Source organism: Anomalospiza imberbis, chromosome 26 (assembly GCF_031753505.1).
Source record: "Anomalospiza imberbis isolate Cuckoo-Finch-1a 21T00152 chromosome 26, ASM3175350v1, whole genome shotgun sequence".
NCBI lineage: Eukaryota > Metazoa > Chordata > Aves > Passeriformes > Viduidae > Anomalospiza > Anomalospiza imberbis.
In genome coordinates this window covers 3,310,905-3,327,187 of record NC_089706.1, presented here as the reverse complement: position 1 = coordinate 3,327,187, position 16,283 = coordinate 3,310,905, and the positions used below count along the sequence as shown (strand labels likewise).

The window sequence follows — 16,283 nt, the reverse complement described above, 5'->3', positions numbered from 1 at the left end:
AGTGACAAACATGGCCCGGGGTTATGCAGTTGACTAAAGAGAATTCTCCAGCTTTACATTTTTAATGCTCCACTCATTTTCTCAGCTGCAGCCGAGTTTTATCCCGAGGATCTTCTCCCTTGAATGGAAAGGGCAGCGCGGGGCTGGGGAGCCTGCCCAGCCCTTGCAAATCAGCCAGGGCTTGCCCAAGCCAGCTCGTTTAATTTTTTTTTTCCTTCAGTATTCCTTGCTCCTCTACGATCCCTTTTTCCACCTTTTCAAGGGGAACAGGAGCGTCAGCCTCAGCTGGGCTGCCTCCATTCTCCGGGACTCATTCATCATTGTCCTCTGCCTGAATGGGAGGCAGAGGGTCAGCCTGAAAAGCCGGAGCGCTACAAACCCCTCAAAATATCTCAATAGGGCCCTAAAGGGGTCCCAGCCAGACCCCCCAGGCTCTCGGGGTGGTTTTGTGTCTGCAAAAAGGTGGGGGGAGGGGGGGGATGGGGACGTGGGGTGGCACAGGGCACTCCTGGGGACCTGCCTGGGAGGTCTGGGACTTTTCTGGGTATTAAGGACAGCGTTGTTTAATTTGATTATTAAACGCCCCCCGGAGCGAGGAGAGGATGGGCCAAAGCCGGGTTAGGCAGTGCCGGAGCAGCCCCCACCCTTGTCCCTGTCCCCACCTCCCCTTCCCTTCCTCACTCCAGCTGGGATGTGAGCGGCCCCCTCTGTCCCCCCTTATTGCCCTCTGTCCCCTCGGGTCCCCCCCAGCCCTCGCGGGCCCCTCGGCACCAGTCACTCCCCCGCAATTCGCACAAAAAGTGGTGGCACAAAGGGGACACGGGAGCCGCGGCTGTGCGGGGCAGCCTTTCCGAGCGGGTTCCTTGGAACCTCTACCCTCTCCTTTGTGCGGGGCAGCCTCTCAGAGCGGGTTCCTTGGAACCTCTACCCTCTCCTTTGTGCGGGGCAGCCTTTCCGAGCGGGTTCCCTGGAACCTCTACCCTGTCCTTTGTGCGGGGCAGCCTTTCCGAGCGGGTTCCTGCAAGCCTCTGCCCTCTCCTTTGTGCGGGGCAGCCTTTCCGAGCGGGTTCCCTGGAACCTCTGCCCTCTCCTCTGTGCGGGGCAGCCTTTCCGAGAGGGTTCCCTGGAACCTCTGCCCTCTCCTCTGTGCGGGGCAGCCTTTCCGAGCGGGTTCCCTGGAACCTCTGCCCTCTCCTTTGTGCGGGGCAGCCTTTCCGAGCGGGTTCCCTGGAACCTCTGCCCTCTCCTTTGTGCGGGGCAGCCTTTCCGAGCGGGTTCCTTGGAACCTCTGCCCTCTCCTTTGTGCGGGGCAGCCTCTCAGAGCGGGTTCCTTGGAACCTCTACCCTGTCCTTTGTGCGGGGCAGCCTTTCCGAGCAGACTCCCTGGAACCTCTGCCCGCTCCTCTGTGCGGGGCAGCCTTTCCGAGCGGGTTCCTTGGAACCTCTGCCCTCTCCTCTGTGCGGGGCAGCCTCTCAGAGCGGGTTCCTTGGAACCTCTGCCCTCTCCTTTGTGCGGGGCAGGCTTTCCAAGTGGGGTCCCTGGAACCTCTGCCCGCTCCTCTGTGCGGGGCAGCCTCTCAGAGCGGGTTCCCTTGAACCTCTGCTTGCTCCTTTGTGAGCACCAGTGGTGCATCCATTGAATTTGGGAGCCCACCGACAGGTACCCAAATGGCCGCGGACGGCAGGAGGGAATTCAAAGCCATCTTTGGGGCTTTGTGCTGCAGCTGGGCCCCTCCGAAAGGGGGACGAAGGAAAGACGGGGATGTGGCGTCGCCCCCTGGCGCTGTCACCGCTGTCACCGATGGGGCTCCACCTGCTCTGGCTGATTCATTTCCTCCCAGCTGGCCCTGCTGGGAATAAGAGCCGCTCCAAACCCCTCCAGGGCTGAGGGATAGGGAAAGAGTGGGGGTTCCCCGAGCCTGAGGAGGTAACAGTGCCCCAAATCCGGCAGGCTGCTCTCAGTCCTGGTGCCCATGTCGCCGATGGGATCCTATCCTGAGTCCAGGCTCCCCCTGAGCGCCAGCGCTGCCCCTCCTGGGGCAAAATCATCTGCAAACTGCACAGGAGGATATCCAGGGAAGCATCCAGCTCTAGGAGTGCCCAAGGCCGGGTTGGTCGGGGCTTGGAGGACCTTGGGATGGTGAAAAAGTTGACCCTGCCCAGGGCAAGGCTGGCACGGGATGGGCTTTAGAGGTCCCTAACAATACAACCCAGGGTGGGAGACTGTGATTTGACGAAAAGCTAAGAACTGAAGCAGGGAACGAGGAAGTTTTACCTTCAGACAGCAATTCTGCAAAGATTTGTTATTTATTAAAAGCCCCCAAACCAAGCATTTGTATAATTATATTTTGCAGCTGGTGGGCAATGGCGTGGAAGGGAACCCTACAAACTGACATCAGGAACCTGGGCTGGTCACTTTTCTTTCCCAGGGAGAAGGGCCAGTCGTTGTCTCCAGGGGCTGTGGCCCTGAGTGGCCGGCAGCCTGCAAAATATCCGAACGGACGAGGATATGTCCCAGACCCAACCTGCCCCCACCTCAAACCTGTGCTGCCCTGAAAGTCCCAAGGGAACCCTACAAACTGACATCAGGAACCTGGGCTTGCAACTTGTCCTTCCCAGGGAAAAGGGCCGGTCTTTGTCTCCAGGGGCCAGTGGCCCTGACTGGCCGGCTGCCCTCAAAATATCCAAACAGACGAGGATATGTCCCAGACCCAACCTGACCCCACCTCAAACCTGTGCTGCCCTGACAGTCCCAAGGGAACCCTACCTACGGACATCAGGAACCTGGGCTGGCCACTTTTCTTTCCGAGGGAAAAGGGCCGGTCTTTGTCTTTAGGGGCCTGTGGCCCTGAGTGGCCGGCTGCCTGCAAAATATCCGAACGGACGAGGATATGTCCCAGACCCAACCTGCCCCCACCTCAAACCTGGGCTGCCCTGACAGTCCTAAGGGAACCCTACCAACTGACATCAGGAACCTGGGCTGGCCACTTTTCTTTCCCAGGGAAAAGGGCCGGTCTTTGTCTCCAGGGGCCTGTGGCCCTGAGTGGCTGGCCGCTTCCAAATAATCAAAACCATCAAGGATATCTCCCAGACCCAACCTGCCCCCTCCTAAAACCTGTGCTGCCCTGACAGTCAGACACAAAGAAGGGAAAGAAATTCCATTCCTGCTGAACCTTTTGTGCTGGAGCTGCTGGTGCTGCCCCTGGGCAATCCCGGGAATTTGGGAGGAAGGGAGGTGGGTGGGTGTCCCAGCCCAAGGTGATGCCCCAGTTTTGGGATTTTGGGGCTCTGCTCCCCACCCTCCCTCCTGCCCCTGCACCCCCAGCTGCTGCCCTGCCTTCTCTCCCTGTCCCCCTCCAGGTTTCCCGGAGTTGCTCCCGAGCGTCTCCAGCTCTGGTTGATGCCCCAGTTCACCTTCTCTTGTTTCTGTGGCCTCCACGGCTTCTGCAAGATGAAGAGGATGAAGAGGAAGAAGGAAGAGGCCGGCAGGGGGCAGGAGACGGCCGTGTGAGGAGCGGCCTCGCCCGGGACCCCTCCTGTCCCCTCGGTACGCCGGGACTGCCAGGGGGACCTCGGGTGCCTCCTTGTCACCTCTCCGAGGAGCAGCTCCCCGGCGGTGCCACCTCTGCCTGCCCTGCCTGGGGGGTTTTGGAGGGTTCAGGGGCTGATCCAAAGTGTCCGGGGCAAGGGAAGGGGAGCTGAGTGATGAGGGGCTGGGAGAGCTGCATGATCTGCTCAGTTATCCCATAGAATTTCCATTTATCCCACAGATTCTCCATTTATCCTACAGATTCTCCACTTACCCTGCAGATTCTCCATTCATCCCACAGATTCTCCCATTTATCCCACAGGTTCTCCCATTTATCCCGCAGATTCCTTCCCTCATCCCACAGATTCCCCATTTATCCCACAGGTTCCTTCCCTCATCCCACAGATTCCCCATTTATCCCACACATTCTCCACTTATCCCCCATACTCTCCCATTTATCCCCCATATTCTCCACTTATCCCCTAGATTCCCTCCCTCATCCTACAGATTCTCCATTTATCCTATAGGTTCTCAATTTATCCCCCAGATTCTCCCATTTATCCCACAGATTCTCTCATTATTTCCTCTCCCCAGGCTCCCCGGGGCAGAGCCAGAGCCCGCCTTGACCTTGCCAAGGATGTCACCCAGATGTCGTTGCCAGCCCGCCCCTCCCTCATCCCACTGGGAGCGACAATTCCCTCCTGATCCAGCCCAGCTCCAGCAATTCCCAGCAGACGGACCAGGAAAAGTCCCAAAAACCAGCCCAGAGCTCGTCCTTGCCAGAGCCGGACGGTGCGAGGTGCAGCTCGTCCTCCCCATCCCGGATCCTGCCAGAATTCCTACGAATCCCTGGGCCACGGATCCCACCGGAATTCCTATAAATCCCTGTGCCACGGATTCCTGGTGTTCATGGAAGGAGCCTCCACCTCCTCAGGAAGGCAGAAAGATGAATTTGTTCCCAGCAGCAATAATCCTTTTTTCATCCCATCACACCAAGCTTCCCTCGGAGCTGCCCTGCTCACATTCCCACCGGGAATTTGGGGTGCATGCCCCCAGGCAGGGCAATTCCTGCATCCTGGTGGCAGCCAGGAGATTAAAAAAAAAAAAAAAAATCAAATTTTTCATATTTTTCTCCCCAGAAAATCACTTGGTCAGAGCTGTCCCTTCTCCCTTCCATGGGGAGGATTTTCTTCCAGGTATTCCCAGTCTTCCTGTAGGCTAAAACAATTTGTGGCTGCCCCAAAAATTGGTGTTTTTCCGAATGTTATGCCAAGGACGAAGCTCCGGGTGGGCTCAGGGAAGTTCTTGTTGCTTTGGGAAAACGCTGACTTTGTTCTGTTCCTATTTTTGCACATCAGCATCCTCAGCGCTGCCCTTGGCAAGGACAATTTGGGATAAGCTCTGGGCCACAAAAAAAAAAAAAAAAAAAAAAAAAAAAATCCTAAAAAAGAGAAAGAACCCAAAATCCAAGGAAGCTGGTGGAACTCCAAGGGCATTTCCTGAATGTAACTTTACTTTTGCACAAGGATTTGTGGTGGCCACACGAGGGATGCATTTAAGGATTTAACCAAGTTGGGATTAATCCCTGCTCTGGAAATGATCAGGGGTGTAAAGATAAGGCTGGAATTCCAGCCTTGTTTTATTCCAGGATAAATCCAGAGGGACAATCTGACACTGAGATACATAGAAAAATATTAATTACAGAGAAACGAGCTTGGACTGACTCCCATTCCTCAGATTTCTCCTGTTTCTCCAGGTTTTTCCTATGCAAAAAACACACCAAAAACCAGCAAAAACAGTGCCGGGTCAGCAGTAGGTCCTGACTCAACAAAGCCCCGCTTAAACCTGAGGCTTTGCTTCGGGATTTTGCTCCACCCCATCGATTTTCCTGATTCCAGCCTGGATCGATCCCTGGCAAGGAGGGAAAGGCACAGAACCCTCCTTGCAGCCTCTCCTGACACGGATCCAAGCATTAAAATCTCTTTTTATTGTCTTTTTTTTTTTTTTTTTTATCCCTGCTGCCCAGATTTCTTTGGGAAAGGACTCCCAAGATGTTCCTCGAGAGTCTCCCAGCCCCAGGAGCCATAGGAATCTGTACTGTACATTTATTTTTGGGGTTTTTTTTTGGGGGGGGGAGAAGGAGGAGGGAAAAATAAATGTGGCATTTGTAAATAAGCACAGGCATCTTCCACGCACGGGGCAGAGCGCTTCCTATAGGAATTCCTATGCCAGAAGGATTAATAAATTAATAAATAATAAATAAAATATTTATGATAATTTTCGGAGTGTGGGTTTTATGGCGGTTTGGAGCTGAGGGGTTTTGCTCCCTGTTTTTCTTGGCTGGTTCTTCAAAACCAACCCCAACATTCATCCTTGAAAAAAGGGCCTGAAATGCAAATTGCCGATGTTTGGGAATGGGATGGATGTGGGGAAGGGCACAGGGGTTGTTATGGCATAAACCAACCCCACAACAATTCCTGGGATGTCAGGAAAGCTCCCAGCCAAAGGCTTTGGAAGTCAGATGGGAAAAAATCCCAACAGGTTAATTTGAGGAATTAATAATTGGGCTCCATCCTAACGAGCATCACTGGCCGGGATTTATCGTTTCCCTGGAGGATTTTCTTCGGTGATCCATTGTCCCCTGGGGCGCTCCCCCTTCCCAGCAGGATTTGGGGAATCTCCCCGTCTCCATACTAAAAACCCAAAACCCTTAAAGTTTTCACCCTTGTGACAGACCACACCTCCATCTATTTCACCCACCCGTAGATTCCCGTTCATCCCAAGGCCTCGGGAGCTTTCTCCACGGGCGAAGGCCAGGAGCAGTGCTCTCCCGGGGCTCAGAGCTTCTCGGGACAGCAGCGGAGCCTCCCCCGCTCCCGGCCTCCACAGTCCGCCAGCGGCCCGGGCCCGCGGCCCCTTTAAATCCGCGCGGCGGCACAGCCCACCGCGGGGCAGGGGGAGGGGGGGGATTGCTCCTCCGCGCCGCTGCAGCGCGCGGCTGCCGCGGCCGCGCCACCCCTCCGCGGGCGGTGGTACGGCCCGCACGTGCGGCGGGGCGCGGGGGGCGTGGCCAGCGCGGCGGGCGGGCTCGGAGCCCTCAGGGACGGCCGCGGGGGAAAAAAACCGCAGCGTCCGCAGCGCGGAGCCCGCCGGCGTGCGGGAATTCCCGGTGCGCGGAGAATTCCCGGTGCGCGGAGAATTCCCGGTGCGCGGGGCTCGGAGCGGAGGTGTGCAGCGGGGGCGGCGCTGAGGGTTGTGCAGCGGGGGCGGCGCTGAGGGTTTTGCAGCGAGGGCGGCGCTGGCGCTGCCGGGACCTCGTGGCGCAACGGTAGCGCGTCTGACTCCAGATCAGAAGGCTGCGTGTTCGAATCACGTCGGGGTCACCGCGCCCCGCGGGGCTGTGCTTTTCACCGCGCCCCGCGGGTTTTGGGATTTTGGGGGGGCTGTGTTTTTCACCGCACCCCGCGGGTTTTGGGGTTTTGGGGGGGCTGTGTTTTTCACCGCACCCCGCGGGTTTTGGGGTTTTGGGGGGGCTGTGTTTTTCACCGCACCCCGCGGGTTTTGGGGGGGCTGTGTTTTTTACCGCACCCCGCGGGTTTTGGGGTTTTGGGGGGGCTGTGTTTTTCACCGCACCCCGCGGGTTTTGGGGTTTTGGGGTTTTGGGGTTTTGGGGTGCGGGTGCCGCAGAGCTGGGGGTGAACGCAGCCCCCCGGCTTCTGCGGAGACTCCTCGTGGTTTGCTTTTTCCGCCCTGAAAGAGGGCAGGGTGGGGAGAAATAGATAATACAATATAATAATGATATTATTTTAATATTTTTACATTTATTTCTATACAGTAATTGTATTAAGTTACATTATATATATATATATTGTATCATATTATGATAATATGTAATAATATATATGACATTTATATTACATTAATATATAATATAATGTTATATTATATGATATTTATTATATTATATTATATTTATTATATTGTATATATTATATTATATTATGTTATGTTATGTTATGTTATGTTATGTTATGTTATATTTGTTATATTATATTTGTTATATTGTAATAATTATATTGTATTGTATTGTATTGGTATTATATTATAATATAATATATATTATATTTTTATATTATATATAATCTATATAATTCTTATATATATTATAATTATTAATATATAATTAATTATATAATATAATTATATATATAATTATATATATTTATATATAATATATTATATTATATTATATATATTATATATATATATATTATATAATTATATTATATAATATAATTAATTTGTTATTATATTATACCTTATTATATCTTATTTTATTATATTATACCTTATTATATTGTATTGTATTGTATTTTATTGTATTTTATTGTATTATATTAATATTATATTATAATATAATATATAGTATATCTTTGTATTATATATAATATATAATTATATATTAGAATTATTATAATTATTATTTATAATTATAATTATAATTATTAATATATAATTAATTATATAATATAATTATATATTATATTATATTATATTATATTATATTATATTATATTATATTATATTATATTAATAAATATATATAATTATATATCTATATTATATAATTATATTATATAATATAATTAATTTATTATTATATTATACGTTATTATATCTTATTTTATTATATTATACCTTATTATATTGTATTGTATTGTATTTTATTGCATTGTATTAATATTATAATATAATATAATATATAGTATATCTTTATATTATATATAATATATAATTATATATCAGAATTATTATAATTATTATTTATAATTATAACTGTTAATATATATTATATTATATTATATTATATTATATTATATTATATTATATTATATTATATTAATATATTATTATATTATATATAATTAACATATTATTATATTATATATAATTAATATATTATTATATTATACCTCATTATATCTTATTTTATTATATTATACCTTATTATATTATACCTCATTATATTATATTAATATATAATTATTTCTATCTCATTAAATACACTCTCAAGTATTTATGTAAATATAAACATATTAAATTCCAATATTTTTGACCATTCCCGTGAAAATTCCCTCCCCTAATATCTCATCCAAACCTTGCGTTGTTCCAGAATAATCCATCCTCCCCTGAACTCAGCTTTGGGGATCTGCAAAAGAGGAAAATTCTGGGGGATGCGGGAATTCCTTTAGGGAAACCCTTGGAACAAATCCGGCCTCCTGAAATTTTGCTCTCAAGTTGGGTTTGGGGTTTTTTTTTATCCCTTTTAAATCACAAAATTCTTCAATATTCAACCCCCAAAGGGAAGAACCCAAATTTCTGTGCGGCTGAAATGCCAAATTTTGGGGTGGATCCAGAGTTCTTTCGCCCAGCTCTATTAAATCGTAGAAAATCCTGTAAAATCTGATTTTTACACCGATTTTTTTTACCCACAGCTGCTCCTGGCTCTTATCTCTGCCTGGGCCATCAATGATTAATCCCGAGGAGCAAAGTCCCTCTTCCCTCTGTCCCCTTTTCCTGCAGCTCCATCTCCAGGTGTGGATACCAACACAAACTTCTGTTCCGTTCACGCCGTAATTTTAAATTTCATTTTTAAATTTAATTTTTTTATTTAAATTAAAATTTTTCATTAATTTTTAAATAAAACATTTATTTAATTATTTTTTAATTAAATAATTAAATTTTAAAATTTATTTTTAAATTCAATTTTAATTATTTCTTTAAATTAAATCATTACATTTAAAAATTAATTTCAAATTAAATTGTTTTAATTAAATTAATTGATGAAATATTTTAATTCATTTGTAAAATGTGATTTTTTATTTATTTCATTAAATTAAATTATTACATTTTAAAATTAATTTCAAATGAAATTTTTAAATTCAATGATTTAATTAAAATAATGAAATCCTTAAATTAATTTTGAAAAAAATTATATTTATTATAAAATCCACTAAAATCCACAGCTCAAAGCTGCAGCTGATTTGGGGTGGTTTTTGGGATGGTTTTGGGGTAGTTTTGGGATGGGTTTTGGGATGAGTTTTGCGAGGGTCTTGGGATGGATTTTGGGATTGGTTTTGGGGTGGTTTTTGGGGTGGTTTTTGGGATTGTTTTTTGGGTGGTTTTTGGGGTGGTTTTTGGGATGGGTTTTGGATGGTTTTTGGGATGGTTTTAGAGTGGTTTTGGGATGGTTTTGGGGTGTTTTTTGCGACGTTTTTAGGGTGGTTTTTGGGATGGTTTTTGGGGCAGGTTTTGGATGGTTTTTGGGATTGTTTTTCGGGTGGTTTTTGGGATGGTTTTTCGGGTGGTTTTTGGGATTGTTTTTCGGATGGTTTTTGGGATGGTTTTTCGGGTGGTTTTTGGGATGTTTTTTGGGGTGGTTTTTGGGGTGGGTTTTGGATGGTTTTTGAGATTGTTTTTTGGGTGGTTTTGGGATGGTCTTGGGGTGGTTTTGGGATGGTTTTTCGGATTGGTTTTTGGGATGGTTTTTCGGGTGGTTTTTGGGATTGTTTTTCGGGTGGTTTTGGGATGGTCTTGGGGTGGTTTTGGGATGGTTTTTCGGATTGGTTTTTGGGATGGTCTTGGGGTAGTTTTTGGGATGGTTTTTCGGGTGGTTTTTGGGATGGTTTTTCGGATTGGTTTTTGGGATGGTTTTTCGGATGGTTTTTGGGATGGTTTTTCGGATTGGTTTTGGGATGGTTTTTCGGATTGGTTTTGGGATGGTTTTTCGGGTGGTTTTTGGGATGGTTTTTCGGATGGTTTTTGGGATGGTTTTTCGGATTGGTTTTTGGGATGGTTTTTCGGATGGTTTTTGGGATGGTTTTTCGGATTGGTTTTGGGATGGTTTTTCGGATTGGTTTTGGGATGGTTTTTCGGGTGGTTTTTGGGATGGTTTTTCGGATGGTTTTTGGGATGGTTTTTCGGATTGGTTTTTGGGATGGTTTTTCGGATTGGTTTTTGGGATGGTTTTTTGGATGGTTTTTGGGATTGTTTTTCGGGTGGTTTTGGGATGGTCTTGGGGTGGTTTTGGGATGGTTTTTCGGATTGGTTTTTGGGATTGTTTTTCGGGTGGTTTTGGGATGGTTTTTCGAATTGGTTTTTGGGATGTTTTTCGGGTGGTTTTTGGGATGGTCTTGGGGTGGTTATGGGATGGTTTTTTGGGGTGGTTTTTGGGGTGGGTTTTGGATGGTTTTTGGGATTGTTTTTCGGGTGGTTTTGGGATGGTCTTGGGGTGGTTTTTGGGATGGTTTTTCGGATTGGTTTTTGGGATGGTTTTTCGGGTGGTTTTAGGATGGTTTTTCGGGTGGTTTTTGGGATGGTTTTTGGGGCAGGTTTTGGATGGTTTTTGGGATTGTTTTTTGGGTGGTTTTGGGATGGTCTTGGGGTGGTTTTGGGATGGTTTTCGGGTGGTTTTTGGGGTGGTTTTGGGATGGTTTTGGGGGCAGGTTTTGGATGGTTTTTGGGGTGGTTTTTGGGGTGAGTTTTGGGGTGGGTTTTGGGGTGGTCTTTGGGTGGTTTTCGGGATGGTTTTCTAGATGGTTTGAGATGGTTTTTGGGGTGGTCTTGGGATGGATTTTGGGATGGTTTCTGGGGTGGGTTTTGGGGGTGGTTTTTGGGTTGTTTTTGGGGTGGTTTATTGGATGGGTTTTGGGATGGTTTTGGGGTGGTTTTTGGGATGGTTTTTGGGGCAGGTTTTGGGGTGGTTATTGGGATGGTTTTTGGGGTGGTTTTTGGGATGGTTTGGGATGGTTATTGGGGTGGTCTTGGGGTGATTTTTGGGATGGTTTGGGATGGGTTTTGGGATGGTTTTGGGATGGTTTTTGGGTGGTTTTTGGGGTGGTTACTGGGGTAGTCTTGGGGTGGTTTTTGGGGTGTTTTGGGATGGTTTTCGAGATGATTTTTGGGATTGTTTTTTGGGTGGCTTTGGAATGGTCTTGGGGTGGTTTTTGGGATGGTTTTGGGGTGGTTTTTAGGATGCTTTTTCCCTGTTTTTCCAGTTCCTGCCTGCCTGGAACGCTGTCTCCCCGCATTTGTCACTCGGGCAGGCACAGCTGGTGGATTTCTCCCCGCGGGTGAAAATCTGATGGAGAAATCCCAGAGTTCTGGGCTCCTGTCTGCACCAATTAAGGGACTCCCTGCACTGAAAACATCCTTAATTAACTCCTTAATTAACTGTCAGCTTGAAAAATCTCTGGGAAAAAATTAGGGATCTCCCATCCCCTGCATTTCTCTCTCTGCTGGCACAACAAAATCCCTGTTTTCCCTTTTTATCTACAAAAAAAAAAAATCTGTTTTCCCTCTTGACCCACAACATTATTTTTGAAAAAAAGGATTATTAAAATAATATCTAATATCTTATTAGATAATATTATTGAAATATTAGTATTATTACTATTATGATTACTACTTTTTTTTTTTTTTTAACCAACCAAAACCCCTTTTTCTGTCTTTCCAGAGCTGACTTTTCCCATTTTCCCCCCATTTTCCTTCCTCCTGCAGCTCTTCCCCCACTTCCCATCCCAGGAATGGTTTTGGGATGGAATTGGCTCAGCCTGAAGTGCCGAAGGTGAGGAAAAGGGAATTAAAACCGGGAATTAAAACCTCCCTGGTGTCATCCACAGGAATTCCTGCTCCTCTCCTGCTGTTCCCATGGAAACAGATGTGGAATTGCAGAGATTTTATTGATTTTTCAGGACTATTATTATTTTTTTCCCCCTTTAACAGCAACACTTCCTTTATCATTCCCAAGCAGGCTGGGGCAAACAAAAAATTTGCTTCTTTGAGGCACCAAAAAAAAAAAAAATCCTTGAAGGATTTTTCCACAAAGTAATTTCGCAGCACTTTGAGGAGAAAAAGATGATTTTAACACCTTTTGAGAGAACCAGGTCAGGAAAGAAAAATCCTGGGATGGGTGGCAGACTGGGAATTGGCTCCAAAGGGTCCAAAATCCCGCTCCTGTGAGCTCCTTGTGGGGTACAGGAGCAGAATTTTGGGAATTGGCCCCAAAGGCTCCAACTTTCCACTCTTCTAAGCTCCTTGTGGGATGTGGGAACAGAATTTTGGGAATTGGCCCCAAAGGATCTGGCATTCCCCTGCTCTGAGCTCCTTGTGAGATGCAGGGAAAGAAACTTTGGGAATCAGCTCCAAAAGGTCCAACATCCTGCTTCTGTGAGCTCATTGTGGGATGTGGGAGCAGAATTTTGGGAATCAGCCCCAAAGGATCCAGCATTCCCATGCTCTGAGCTTCTTGTGGGATGCAGGGAGAGAAATTTTGGGATTTGGCTCCAAAGGCTCCAACATTCCACTCCTGTGAGCTCCTTGTGGGATGTGGGAGGAGAATTTATGGAATTGGCCCCAGAGGCTCCAACATCTCACTCCTCCGAGCTTTTGGGGTGCAGGTAGAGGAATTTTGGGCATCGGCTCCAAAAACTCCAACGTCCTGCTCCTGTGAGCTCCTTGTGGGATGTGGTGAACAGAATTTTGGGAATTGGCTCCAGAAGCTCCAACATCTCACGCCTCTGAGCTTTTGGGGTGCAGGGAGAGGAATTTTGGGCATCGGCTCCAAAAGCTCCAACGTCCCGCTCCTGTGAGCTCCTTGTGGGATGTGGTGAACAGAATTTTGGGAATTGGCTCCAGAAGCTCCAACATCTCACGCCTCCGAGCTTTTGGGGTGCAGGTAGAGGAATTTTGGGCATCGGCTCCAAAAGCTCCAACGTCCCGCTCCTGTGAGCTCCTTGTGGGATGTGGTGAGCAGAATTTTGGGAATTGGCTCCAGAAGCGCCAACATCTCACGCCTCTGAGCTTTTGGGGTGCAGGGAGAGGAATTTTGGGCATCGGCTCCAAAGGCTCCAACATCCCGCTCCTCAGAGCTCCTTGTGGGATGTGGTGAGCAGAATTTTGGGAATTGGTTCCAAAAACTCCAACTTCCTGCTCCTCCGAGCTCCTCGTGGGGTGCAGGAGCAGCATTTTGGGAATCAGTTCCAAAGGCTCCAACATCCCGCTACTCCAAGCTCCTTGTGGGGTGCAAGAGCAGAATTTTGGGGTTCTGCAGCCCCAGCCACCCTTGCCGTGCCCGTTTCCCCCATTTTGGGGTGACATCCATGGGATGGGCTCTTCCCTGGCTGATCTCTGGGATCCTCCCATCCCTTCCCAGAGTGTCTCTACCTCCTCTCAGCTCCGGCTTTCCCGATTTTTGCCAAAATTTCCCGGGAATTCTGCCGGTGCCCCTTTAGGGCGAGGAGCCGGGGGAGCGCCGCCGTTCCAGAACATCCTGTGCGAACGTGGGGAGCCATAAAAGGCTCAGGGATGGATCGGGAACGCCGGGAATTCGCACGCACAGCCCCGAGGAGGAGCCCAGCTGGGGAAACCCTCCCCGCCCCGAGTGTCCTACATCTTCCAGAGGGGAACCAGCAGCGCCGCTGGATTTACGCTGTTTTTTTTTTTTTTTTTAATTTTCCTCTTCCCACGCAGCAATTCCCAGTCCCAGCTGCTCCCGGCGCCGCTCGCAGCCCGGCGGGGAGTGGGAGGAAGGGGATGCTCGGAGGATTTGGGAAAATCCGGAGCATTTCCAGCCATGCTCCACCTGGCGCGGTGGCTCCGGAGCTGTGAGTATTCCCGAGAAATCCTGGGAAAGGAAGGAGGGAATTCCTCACTGGAGGTCGTTGGGGGGGGGATGCTTTGGGACCCCGTGTCCTCCCAGGCTTTTCAGGAACATCCACAAACAAAGCTTGGAGTTTGTGTTCCCCTTCCAAAAACTGGGTGGGGAAAGATTATTTTTCCCCCCTTACTTTTTACGAAAAAGGATGGGGTTTTCCCGTACTTGTTTTCCCCAAAAATCCCATCTTTTCAGCCTTTCTCCTCCCAGCATCCTCAATCCCATTTTTCCAGCCTTTCTCCCAGACCAGGCCCGGCAGGGATGGGGTTGCTGTGACCTTCCCCAGCTGTGATCTGGCCCGAGCTCTTCCCGTTCCCTCTGCAGCTGAAATAAAGAGGAAAAGGAGCTCTGGAAACACAACCTGAGAGGCTGCAGGGCTTGGAAGATCCTCTCTGTGTTTGACTCGTGCAGGAGAGCAGCTGTTGGGGCAGAGGGAGCTTTTGGGGACGAGGGGGGGGATTCAGGGTCCTGGTGGGAGCTGGGTGGGGAAGGGAGACCCTTTGTTCTTGCAGGTGGGTCCTTGCTCTTGAATTAAATTAAATTACATTATTTAAATTAAATTAAACTCCTGAGCTCAGCTGTGACATGAGCAAACCTCACCTTGCTCCGCTGATTTTTCAGCCCACTCAGATTTTTTTAAAAAGGCTGATTTGGGCTCTTTCAAAAAAAAAAAAAAAAAAAAAAAAAAAAAAAAAAAAAAAAAAAAAAAAAAGAAGCAGCTTTTGTCCCTGTCCCGGAGCTGTGACACCCCTGACATGCTCCTTCTGGGGAATATTTTCCTTCCACAACCCCTCTCCCTCCCATCAGGAAACCGCAGCTGGCAGGAGGAGGCTGGAGCGGATCCCGAGGGACCGGGATGGGGGAAGGGGTGAAGCTGGGGGAGGCCAGGCCGGCCCCAGCCCCTCCCGCATCCCAAAGGATGCTCGGGGGATACAAAACGAGCTGCTCAGAGTGCTGCTCTGCTCGGCACAATGAAGTCTCTTCTAATTCCAATGATTCTCGCTCTTTCTGCCGTTTTTTTTCCAGGCAGAGGCGGGGAACCGATGAGGTTTTGTTGTTGTTGTTATTTTCCGGGTGGCTGTTACTATGGCGAGGGAGCTGAGCCGGGGAGGTCAGGAATTCCCGGCTGACAATTCCAAGCCTGTTCCTTTCATTCCCAGCTGCCGGGGTTGGAGCAAAGGCACCAGAACCCTGCTGTTCCCAGCCCCTTTTCCCTCGGGACACGGGGGAGAGGAAGAACCTTTTTCCCGGAGTTTCCCCGATGGATTTCTCTGCCCCACTGAGGAGGGGCTGGGTGTGTTTGACCCGCTCTGGTGCCACGGGGACGGTGGCAGGTGGGAGTTTTGGGGCTGTGGGGTTCATCCTGGCTCTGCCCCGTTCCCAAATGGGAAGAGATACGGGCTCCAGCCCGCTCATGTGCTGACCCTTGGAATTTCGACCCTGGAGCAGCAAAACTTCCAAATCCTGGAGAGAAGAGAGATGGGAAGGGAAAGGAAAGGAGCTGCTCTGACATCTCCCCCTGTTCATCCCATGAATCCCTTGGAATCTCACCTGCCTGGCTCTGATAAATCCCAAATTATTTCAGATCCATAAATGCCACGAATCCAGGGGCTCTCCAAAATGAGGAATGGGTTTTCCTTGGAGGGAATATCCAGGGAGAGGTCCCGCTGTCCCCTGGAGCCCTGACCCCCTTCTCGGGGGTGCTGCGAGGCTGCCCCTGCCCATCCATGCCCCAGATCCACTTGGAAAAGACCCTGGAGGGTTTCTCAAACCAAGGAATCTCATCCTGCAGGGATGAGGAGTAGAGAGGGCTCGGCCCCATCTCCGCTGGTGGAAAAGCAATTTCCCTTCCTTTGGATTTCCAATGTCAATTAGTCTGGGATGATGAAGCGATAATTCCCTGGGCCTGGGAGGGGAATGTGGCCGCAGGACGCTCTGCCAGCTCCCAGCACGGCGCTGGTGTCTCTGCCCAGTGAAATCCAGGTGATTTTTGGAGAGCCGGAGGCGAAGGCGCGGAATTAAGGAATTCAGCGTGTCAGC

General features: G+C 48.3%; 1 protein-coding gene and 1 non-coding gene across 2 annotated transcripts; both read left to right on the top strand.

Moving 5' to 3' along the window:
- Window positions 1-3,390: 3,390 nt before the first annotated feature.
- BLACAT1 (BLACAT1 overlapping LEMD1 locus) lies at window positions 3,391-3,605 on the top strand. Its single transcript, XM_068173518.1, has one exon. The coding sequence runs from the start codon at window positions 3,401-3,403 to the stop codon at window positions 3,509-3,511; it is 111 nt and encodes a 36-aa protein (XP_068029619.1). The 5' UTR covers window positions 3,391-3,400; the 3' UTR covers window positions 3,512-3,605.
- Window positions 3,606-6,840: 3,235 nt separating this feature from the next.
- On the top strand, window positions 6,841-6,912 carry TRNAW-CCA (transfer RNA tryptophan (anticodon CCA)). Its single transcript has one exon. It is a non-coding gene; the product is annotated as a tRNA-Trp (tRNA).
- Window positions 6,913-16,283: the final 9,371 nt, after the last annotated feature.

Coding starts and splice junctions, on each gene's coding strand:
- BLACAT1 (XM_068173518.1), top strand. CDS start 3,401: ATGCCCCAGTTCACCTTCTCTTGTTTCTGTGGCCTCCACGGCTTCTGC.